This window comes from Podarcis raffonei, chromosome 8 (assembly GCF_027172205.1).
Source record: "Podarcis raffonei isolate rPodRaf1 chromosome 8, rPodRaf1.pri, whole genome shotgun sequence".
Classification (NCBI taxonomy): Eukaryota; Metazoa; Chordata; class Lepidosauria; order Squamata; family Lacertidae; genus Podarcis; species Podarcis raffonei.
Genome location: NC_070609.1, coordinates 2058430 through 2069308, shown reverse-complemented (window position 1 = coordinate 2069308; position 10879 = coordinate 2058430). Strand labels below are relative to the sequence as shown.

At 49.0% G+C, this 10879-nt stretch overlaps 1 protein-coding gene across 2 annotated transcripts in view; it reads left to right on the top strand.

Moving 5' to 3' along the window:
* The first annotated feature begins 788 nt into the window (after positions 1–788).
* The window catches only part of SUPT5H (SPT5 homolog, DSIF elongation factor subunit), a 40277-nt gene continuing 30186 nt past the window's right edge, over positions 789–10879 (top strand). For both annotated transcript variants that reach the window (XM_053397627.1, XM_053397626.1), the window contains exons 1-4: positions 789–951; positions 7095–7195; positions 9786–9945; positions 10072–10137. In XM_053397627.1, the coding sequence (XP_053253602.1) occupies positions 7115–7195; positions 9786–9945; positions 10072–10137 (307 nt within the window). In that variant the 5' untranslated portion in view covers positions 789–951; positions 7095–7114. The remainder of the gene's footprint in view (positions 952–7094; positions 7196–9785; positions 9946–10071; positions 10138–10879) is intronic.

The following is a 10879-nucleotide window of genomic DNA, read 5'->3' as shown; positions in this document are numbered from 1 at the left end:
GGTACTTAGCGGCTTTAAGAAAAAGGAAACAAACTCGCAAGAACTCGCAAGACGTTTTCGTCTTGCGAAGCAAGCCCATAGGGAAATTCGTCTTGCGAAGCAACTCAAAAAACGGAAAACTCTTCTTGCGAGGGTCCACTGTATTATTATTTAAGGACCAAGCCGGTATAATGGATAAAGATGATGTGAATGAATAATATTAAATGGAAAATAGTCAAATGAATGAAACGGATGGTTCCTGCGGCCTGATCCCACCAGGCACGTCATTTACTCACGAGTAAGCCTAATTGATTTTCAGCGGGGCGCCCTCTGGGGCAATGAATGGGCTGAGAGGCCTTGATCCGGCGCGCAGCTACCGGGGAGTAAGCCCCATCCAACGCCATAGGGCTTACTTCCGAGTAGACCGGCCCGGCCTGCCCCTTTGGGGATCCCCTGCGCCCTCCCAACCACCTTTGGCCCACATCCCAGCGCTGCCATTGGCCTTCCCCAACTCCGACGTCACACACCCCGCCGGCCAATCCCCTCCGGTTGCGCCCACGACCAGAGAGGAAGCGGCGCTGCCGCAGCAGCTTCGAAGGCGGACGAGCCATCATTGGCCGGGGCGCGAACACGTGACGCGGCGCCATTTTCCCCCACCCTCCTCTGCGTCGCCGCCGCCGCCGCCGCCGGCCGCGTAACACGTCACTGTTCCCTTCCTCCGCCGGCACGTGACCCGGGCGGCCCAATCCCAATTTCCTCCATGGCGCGTCTTCTCGCGAGATTTCCTCTCTCCCCACACCCCAACACACACACACGCCTTGTACGCGTGCGCGCGCACACGCTCGACGCGGTTCTGTTGTTGTTTTTCCGGTTCTCGTCCGCCGCCCGCGCCGGTTTTCCTCCCCTCACGGAGAGGCCCTGAGGCGGCGGCGGCAGGAGCGGCGGGAAGCGGGAGGCCTCCGGAGCAGCGCGGTGAGGGAGGAGAGGAGGAGGAGGAGGAGGGAGGCGACGAGGCCCGCCTGTCGCTCCCCTCAGGGCTTGGCAAGGCCCGGGCCTAAGGGGGGCGGAGGAGGCCTCGCCCGCCCGCCCTGAGGGAGGAGGCCTGGTTTCCCGGGCCCGTCCACACACCGGGGCCCCGAAGCGCGCTTGCGGGGGGAGGGGGGGTGTTCTCGGCCTGTTCTGCGCAATGGCAGAATGGTGGGAGGGGCACCCCCAGAGGTCATCCAGCCCAACCCCATGACGCGCAATCTTGTGTTTATGCTTGCGGGTTGTTTTTCTTTTTTAAAAAAGGGGTGAACCACCGTCAGATTCTTGGGCGGACGGAGGGGGGCGTACAAATTTTAGTAGTAGCAGTAATAATAATAATAATAATAAGGTGTGAACCACCGTCAGATTCTTGGGCGGACGGAGGGGGGCGTACAAATTTTAGTATTAGCAGTAGCAGTAATAATAATAATAATAATAAGGTGTGAACCACCGTCAGATTCTTGGGCGGACGGAGGGGGGCGTACAAATTTTAGTATTAGCAGTAGCAGTAATAATAATAATAATAATAAGGTGTGAACCACCGTCAGATTCTTGGGCGGACGGAGGGGGGCGTACAAATTTTAGTATTAGCAGTAGCAGTAATAATAATAATAAGGTGTGAACCACCGTCAGATTCTTGGGCGGACGGAGGGGGGCGTACAAATTTTAGTAGTAGCAGTAGCAGTAATAATAATAATAATAAGGTGTGAACCACCGTCAGATTCTTGGGCGGACGGAGGGGGGCGTACAAATTTTAGTATTAGCAGTAGCAGTAATAATAATAATAATAATAAGGTGTGAACCACCGTCAGATTCTTGGGCGGACGGAGGGGGGCGTACAAATTTTAGTATTAGCAGTAGCAGTAATAATAATAATAATAATAAGGTGTGAACCACCGTCAGATTCTTGGGCGGACGGAGGGGGGCGTACAAATTTTAGTAGTAGCAGTAGCAGTAATAATAATAATAATAATAATGGGGTCGTACCTGGAAGAGGAAGGGTCCCTTTCTTGTGGCTCTCGGTGGCTTTTTTGTTTTGTTTATTCCGCCGTGGTACCTCGGGTTACATACGCTCCACAGGTTACAGACTCCGCTAACCCAGAAAGAGTGCTTCAGATTAAGAACTTTGCTTCAGGATGAGAACAGAAATCATGCTCCGGTGGCGCGGCGGCAGCAGGAGGCCCCATGAGCTAAAGTGGTGCTTCAGGTTAAGAACAGTTTCAGGTTAAGAACGGACCTCCTGAAAGAATTAAGTACTTAACCCGAGGTACCACTGTAGTAGCAGTAATAATAATAATACAGTGGTACCTCGCAAGACGAGAAACTCGCAAGTCGAAAGAGTTTTTCGTTTTTTGAGTTGCTTCGCAAGATGAATTTCCCTAGGGCTTGCTTCACAAGACTAAAACGTCCTGCGAGTTTGTTTCCTTTTTCTTAAAACCGCTAATACCGTTAATAGCCGTGCTTCGTAAGACGAAAAATCCGCAAGACGAAGAAACTCGCAGAACGAATTAATTTCATCTTGCGAGGCACCACTGTAATGGGGTCATACCTGGAAGAGGAAGAGTCCCTTTCTTGTGGCTCTCGGTGGCTTTCTTGTTTTGTTTATTCCACCGTTGTTGTTGTTATATCAGGGTTAGAAACTGATATAGGAGAGCTAGGAGCTAAATGGCACCTTAAACCGAGGTTATGGGTGCAACAGCGGCATGTCTAGGTGTTCTTTTATTAATAACAGGAATTCTAAGCTGAAAATGAATGAAATCTGCTGCTGTTGTTGTTTAGTCGTGTCCGCCTCTTCGTGACCCCCTGGACCAGAGCACTCCAGGCCCTCCTGTCTTCCAGGCGGTGAGGTGGTTGCTCACAACTAACCAGGCAGGACTCTGATCTGTCTTTAGCAGGTTTTTATTTGTGCAAACTATTTACAGTGCAGGACCAGGAAGTTCATGTCCATCTCAATCACTTGTAGTTTCCGAGAGTGGCCCCTTCCGGTCCGCCCCCCAGCATAATAACTTTGTTGTTTAGTCGTTTAGTGGTGTCCACCTCTTTGTGACCCCCTGGACCAGAGCACGCCAGGCCCTCCTGTCTTCCACTGCCTCCCGCAGTTGGGTCAAACTCATGCTGGCAGCTTCGAAAACACTGTCCCACCATCTCGTCCTCCGTCGTCCCCTTCTCCTTGTGCCCTCCATCTTTCCCAACATCAGGGTCTTTTCCAGGGAGTCTTCTCTTCTCAGGAGGTGGCCAAAGTATTGGAGCCTCAGCTTCAGGATCTGTCCTTCCAGTGAGCACTCAGGGCTGATTTCCTTCAGAATGGAAGGTTTGATCTTCTTGTAGTCCATGGGACTCTCCAGAGTCTCCTCCAGCACCAGAATTCAAAAGCATCGATTCTTCGGCAATCAGCCTTCTTGATGGTCCAGCTCTCACTTCCATACATCACTACTGGGAAAACCATAGCTTTTACTATACGGACCTTTGTCAGCAAGGTGACGTGTCTGCTTTTTAAGATGCTGTCTAGGTTTGTCACTGCTTTTCTTTTAATTTCGTGGCTGCTGTCACCATCTGCAGTGATCATGGAGCCCAAGAAAGTAAAATCTCTCACTGCCTCCATTTCTTGGAGTTGTATGTTGTAGTAGCAGTAATAATAATAATAATAATAATAATAATGGGTTCGTACCTGGAAGGGGAAGGGTCCCTTTCTTATGGATCTCGGTGGCTTTCTTGTTTTGTTTTGTTGCCTTTATTCCGCCGTTGTTGTTATATCGGTGTTAGAAACTGAGATAGGAAAGCTCGGAGCTGAATGGCACCTAAATGGGTGTAACAACAGAATGTCTAGGCGCAGAAGAATTCAAAGCTGAAAATGGATGAACTGCAGCTACAATAGTTTCAGTTTCTGTAACTGCAGCTACAATAGTTTCAGTTTTCACATGGTGTAGTCCTTCACTCGCCCATAATATCCTTAAGAAGAAGGTCTCTTCTCCAGTCTTGTAGCTAGAAGTGGGCAGACAGGAAAAAAAGTTCTTTCCTTCCACTCTGCAGTTTTAATCTGAAGTCTTTAGGTTCAGTACTGTTTTTGAGCTCAGAAACTGCATTAATGAAATTCCCTGTCGCAAAATGCGCCTGGAACAATGAGAGTTTCCAACACTGAATTGTAAGTCATAGAATCATAGACGCGGAAGGGACCACAGGGATTTATCAAGTCCAACCCCAATGCAATGCAGGAATCCTTAGCCCAACACAGGGCTCAAACCCACAACCATGAGATGAACAGTCCCATGCTGTACTGATTGAACTGTGTCAGTGTCATATATTTATGCCTTTTCCCCTGACAAGGACTCAAGAAGGTGTGCAGGTTAAGAAAAAAGGAGAAAAACAGAACAGCCAAAGCATAAGGGGGGAATAATTAAAAGAATTAAGCATTGGTTTCGATTTATATCCCATATTTTCCTGCTTAAGGGGCTCAAAGTGGTGCATGGTGTGGTGTCTAGAACATGGGTAGGCAAAGTAAGGCCCGGGGGCTGGATCCGGCCCAGTTGTCTTCTCAATCCGGGAATCAGCGTGTTTTTACATGAGTAGAATGTGTACTTTTATATAAAATGCATCTCTGGGTTATTTGTGGGGCATAGGAATTCATTCATCCCCCCCCCCAAAAAAATAGTCCGCTCCCCCACAAGGTCTGAGGGACAGAGGACCGGCCCCCTGCTGAAAAAGTTTGCTGACCCCTGGTCTAGAATTAGGACCTGGGACAGACCCTGGTTCAAGTCCTGCTGCCGCCACCACCCTGAACCCACGTATCACTAGGTGTGTGTCTCCCAGCCCAGCCTGCCCTACAAAGTTGTGGGGATTAAATGAGGACCAGGACTTAGGGAGAGACCAGGATTTAAATCCACCCCACTCAGCCACAGGGAAGCTCAGTGGGTGTGACCTGGGGAGGGCAGTTGCTACCTCTCGCAGCTCAGAGTGGTTGTTGTGAAAACTGAAGAATAAATGAGAGGAAGGGAGAAAACTGTGCACTGCTTTGAGCTCCTTGGAGAATAAAAGGTGGGATAGTAAAGGTAAAGGGACCCCTGACCATTAGGTCCAGTCGTGGCCGACTCGGGGGTTGCGGCACTCATCTTGCTTTACTGGCCGAGATAGCCGGCGTACAGCTTCCGGGTCATGTGGCCAGCATGACTAAGCCGCTTCTGGCAAACCAGAGCAGTGCACGAAAACACCGTTTACCTTCCCACTGGAGTGGTACCTATTTATCTACTTGCACTTTGACGTGCTTTCGAACTGCTAGGTTGGCAGGACCAGGGACCGAGCAACGGGAGCTCACCCCATCGTGGGGATTTGAACCTCCAACCTTCTGATCGGCAAATCCTAGGCTCTGTGGTTTAACCCACAGTGCCACCCGGGTCCCAAACGTGGGATATCAACGCAATAAATAAATACAATATACAGTTCTCAGGCAAACCCACCCCCATTCCCTAAAGCACATATTCACCATAAAGACACCCCAGTTTTGAAGAAGCTGAAGAATACTGGCTAGCTGTCTGACCCTGTACATGCTTATTCTTAAGCAGTGTTCAAATTTGGCCAGGTGCATTTTGCACCTGGTTATCGGCCACTTGTGACCAGGTGAAGATGTCTGGGCTTCTGGATGGTGCCTGACATCTCCACCATCTGGAGGTACGTGCTTGGGGATCATTGGATCTTTACTCTTCACCCACTTAATACCACATCCTGTAGAATTCTATCAGTTATCTGTGCAGTCAGAATGAATTATGCAGGCTGAGCAGGAGAAGCGAGCAACATTAGAGTTAATTGTTGTAGCTTGTCTTCCCTTACCCCACCCCACTGCCCCACTCACAGTTGTGAAGCGTATCCCTATGTTATGAATGGTCCGTGTCACCATTAAGAAAAAGAGGTAGGAGTAAGCCAGTATATATGTCGACTGTCCCAGACTTTCCTTCTTTTAAGTTCTCAGAGTTCTTAAGCTAGCTCAATGTTGTCATCTCAACTTCTTGTTGTTTAGTCGTGTCCGACTCTTTGTAACCCCATGGACCAGAGCGCTCCAGGCCCTCCTGCCTTCCACTGCCTCCCACAGTTTGGTCAAACTCACGCAACAGCAGCATTTCTAGGCACTCTTTTTTTAATAACAACAATTCAGAGTTGAAAATGAATGAACCCTGCTGTTGTTGTTGTTCAGTCATTTAGTCATGTTCGCCTCTTTGTGACCCCCTGGACCAGAGTACGCCAGGCACTCCTGTCTTCCACTGCCTCCCGCAGTTTAGTCAAACTCATGCTGGTAGCTTCGAGAACACTGTCCCACCATCTCGTCCTCTGTCCTCCCCTTCTCCTTGCGTCCTCCATCTTTCCTAACATCAGAGTCTTTTCCAGGGAGTCTTCTCTTCTCATGAGGTGGCCAAAGTCTTGGAGCCTCAGCTTCAGGATCTGTCCTTCCAGTGAGCACTCAGGGCTGATTTCCTTCAGAATGGAGAGGTTTGATCTTCTTGCAGTCCATGGAACTCTCAAGAGTCTCCTCCAGCGCCAGAATTCAAAAGCATCAATTCTTCGGCAATCAGCCTTCCTTATGGTCCAGCTCTCACTTCCATACATCACTACCGGGAAAACCATAGCTAAAACCATAACTATACGGACCTTTGTTGGCAAGGTGATGTCATCTCAACTAGCCAGATATTTAACCGATAATCAGTCACAGTTTGTCCTTTGAAAAATAAGACTTTAGAGCCGTCTTGCCCAAATATGGCAACTCGGCATTCCCTTTTGGTGACCGTGACCTTGGTTTAAGGAGCCATATGGCACCTAGCTTATATCTGAGTTTCTGACGCAGCTGCAGATGTAAAGGAGAATTCAAATTATGTGATATCTGCATAATGCTGATTTTTGTCTTTCCATTCTCATCATGCAAATGCTCTTTGAGGCATATGATGTGGTCTTCTCCAGAGATACATTATTTTTGGTCCGAAGTTGTTCCTCACATCACTGATGAATCCTTATTATTTGCAGATGTTCTTTTTCTTTTGTTGGTGGACAACAAAAATGGATTTTGCAAGCCCCTTATGGTGGCTAAGAGGCTTATTCTTTTTCTTCAGGATAGAAAAGTGTTGCCGCAATGTCTGACAGCGAGGACAGCAACTTCTCTGAAGATGAGAGCGAGCGCAGCAGTGAGGCAGAAGAGGTGGAGGAGAACGAGGTGAGGTGGAGGAGAACATGCAGGCAACCAGGTGTTTCGTACCTGCTTCAAGGAAGTGTGTCTTTGGCCTGAGTTGTGGAGAGGGGAGGCAGGCTACTTATTTATTTATTTGGCAGATTTGCAGCCTTCCTATCCACCATTTACGTCACCAAGGCATCTTGCAGACATGTAAAGCTGTTCACAGTCTCTGCAGGTAAGGGGATCCATGTGTGGATCTTCCACCCCGGAACAGAGGAAGAAGCTCTTATACCCTTCACCTGACATGTCTTCTCGGGTTTCGGCTTCTCTTGAACTTGGGGCTGGGGCAGAGCACATTTTCTGTAAGCAATTCCATCTTCATAATAATAATAATAATAATAAATTTTATTTATACCCCGCCCTCCCCGGCTCAGGGCAGCTAACACCAATACAATCACAATAAAAACATAATAGGGGGGGAGGGGGGAAAACACAATTTAAAATACAGTGGTGCCTCGCAAGACGAACGCCTCGCAAAACGAAAAACTCGCAAGATGAAAGAGTTTTCCGTTTTTGAGTCGTTCCGCAAGACGAATTTCCCTATGGGCTTGCTTCGCAAGAAGAAAGCCCATAGGGAAATCTCCGGGGACCTCTTTTAAATGCTGGCGGTGGGGAGCAAAGCCTTTCGCCCCCCTCCGGCCTTCAGAAGAGCTCCAGGAAGGCCGGCGGGGGCCGAAAGGCTTTGCTCCCCACCGCCAGCATTTTAAAAGCAGTCCGGGATAGCAGGGAAGCGCGCTGCGCTTTCCCGCTATCCCGGACCGCTTTTAAAATGCTGGCCGTCGGGAGCAAAGACTTTCGCCCACTGCCGGCCTTCAGAAGAGGTCCTGGACCTCTTCTGAAGGCCGGCGGGGGGCAAAAGTCTTTGCTCCCCCCTGCCTGCCTTCCCGGGATAGCGGGGAAGCGCAGCGCGTTTCTCCGCTATCCCGGACGGTTTTGAAGGCAGGCAGGGGGGAGCAAAGACTTTCGCCCACCGCCTGCCTTCAGAAGACTTCCGCTGTCCCAGGGGCTTTTAAAATGCTGGGGGTCGACAGCAAAGCCCTCCTGTCCCCGGAGCTTGCGGGGCGGGAGGTGGGGAGAAGGGCTTTTCTTCCCACCGCCAGCCTTCAGAACAGCCTTCTGAAGGCTGGCGGTGGGAAGAAAAGCCCTTGTCCCCCCCCCCCCCCAGCCTTCAGAAGAGGTCGGGGGACAGACTGTCCCCGGACCTGGTCTGAAGGCGGTTTCCATAGGAACACATTGATTGATTTTCAATGCATTCCTATGGGAAACCGTGCTTCGCAAGACGAAAAACTCGCAAGAAGAAAAAACTTGCGGAACGAATTAATTTCGTCTTGCGAGGCACCACTGTACAGGTTAAAATGCAATTTAAAATGCAGCCTCATTTTAAAGTAGCTGATAAATCAAGACCATAAGGGGACGGAAACATAAGGGTCAGACCGAGTCCAAACCAAAGGCCAGGCGGAACAGCTCTGTCTTGCAAGCCTTGCAGAAAGATGTCAAGTCCCGCAGGGCCCTAGTCTCTTGTGACAAAGCATTCCACCAAGTCGGGGCCAGTACTGAAAAGGCCCTGGCACTAGTTGAGACGAATCTAACCTCCTTGAGGTTCAGGACCTCCAAAGTGTTGTCATTCGTGGACCTTAAGGTCCTCCGCAAGGCATACCAGGAGAGGCGGTCCCATAGGTACGTGGGTCCTAGGCCGCAGAGTCAGCAGGGCAAACTGGGTTGTATCTGGCACTAGCCTTGCTCAGACCCACTGAAATCAAGGCATGCTTTAAACTGAGCCTAGTTCACCAGCACAATCCCACAAGGAGCACAGGGGTGCTTGTGTTTGCCTAGCCTCTGGCTCTCAAGCCGTAGCCAAAGACTGAGCTTGGGCAGAAGTTCTCTAGAGACCCACCCAAGAGTTACTAACCATAGAAGAATGGCAGATGAAGATGATGGATTTTTCGGAGCTAGCCGACCTAACCGGAAGAGTCCGCGACCAGAAGGAGGAGGAGTATCAGGAAGAGTGGAATAAATTTTATGATTATCTAGTTAAATTTGTTAAGTTGAATTAATTGAAAATAGCTTGCAGATACTTAATTGGCTTAGGATTTTATTTATGTTAAGAGATGAATTAAGATGTTTAATTCCATAAAGTGAAGATTTTAGGATGTTGATGTTTAAGTTAAATTTCATAAGAATTGGGATTTGGAAAACAGTTAAAAGGACATGCAATGAAATTCAACCAAGGGGAAGTGAGGAAGTCACTTAACAAAGTTAATAAGTGTAATTTTCAATAAGGCTATGATTTATGTTTGTTTGTCTTGTGTGGTTGTTTGTTTGTTTATAATATTGTGAAAACCAATAAAAAAATTTTTTTGGGGGGGGAGAGAAGTTCTCTAGAGACCCGGATATCTCCTCCTAAGTACAAAAGTAGGTTGGGGCTAGGAATCGGGGCCTGTAGTTTCCATTTCCGCGTAACCAAGCTGTTTGGTGCTGTTTCCCCCACCCCTAAGTAAAGCTGCTTTCTGTGGGCTTCAGCGTGAACCGCCTGCGAGTCACAGGTTAAAGGTTCTCGTTCAATAACATGCAGGCTGAAGAGGAGCGTGTCAGCGTCGTAGGCAGCGAGAAAGAAGAAGTGGAGGAAGAGGAAGAAGAGGAGGAGGAAGAGTATGACGAAGAGGAGGAAGAGGACGATGATGACCGGCCTGCGAAGAAACCCAGACATGGCGGATTTATTTTAGATGAAGCTGGTAAAAAACAAAGACTCTTCTCCTCTGCCCCCTGCCCCAACCATAAGAGACATGTAATTCCTTCAGTCCCGGCCCGACTCTTGCTTATCGTGTGGACTTTGTCCCTTCCCTTTCTCTTCCTTCCAGATGTGGATGATGAGTATGAGGACGAAGACCAGTGGGAGGATGGTGCAGAGGACATCCTGGAGAAAGGTAAGGAGAACCCTTTTCGTGAAGATAATCTTGGATCTGGAGTAACTGGATGCCCGAGTGATAACCAAGTCGGAGCATGCAAGCTTTGACGTCCCACAGAACCTTTCGGCAGAAATCCTCCTGAGGAGGAAGCAGGAAATCCCTCACTGGTGCTGAGTTCTCGAATGCTTGTGTGTAACCCCAAAGCAACCTAAAGAAGCCTGAGGAAAACATAATCTGCTTTATTGATCGTAATTAATTTTCCGGAATGTTTTTCCCTTTCCTGGTTATAAGTCAGATCCCGAAAACTGGAAATGAAACTGAATTTCTTTTCTTTTTTAAAAAAAAAGGATTTCCTTTTCTGTTTTATTTCCTGCCAGAGCTGGAAACTCTCTTTCGTTTAAAATTCCCATGTTCATTTATTCTAATGTTCTCGCCATTTCTGGAAAGCACTTAAACCGATCAGGCTTTTCTCCAAGAGTTGCGGATGACCGCGGGTTGTCACATTTGCGAAAGCGCTGTCGGTTCTGGAGGTGCGAAACGAGAGCGGCCAGCAGAGGGAGAGCTGCTTCTTAGGACCAGCGGCAGCCCCTGGCTCCCGGCCGTTGTCCCCCCCCCCTACAAGGCTGCCCCTGCCTGTGGGTAGTGCTCCTGCTGCCTCCTCCCCCCCCCCCCCCGGCCTGGTGGCTTCTCTCTTTTTTTGAGTTCTCGTGCATTTCATTCGCTTCTGCTTGGTTTGTGTGCCGCATCTTAATTTTGTTCC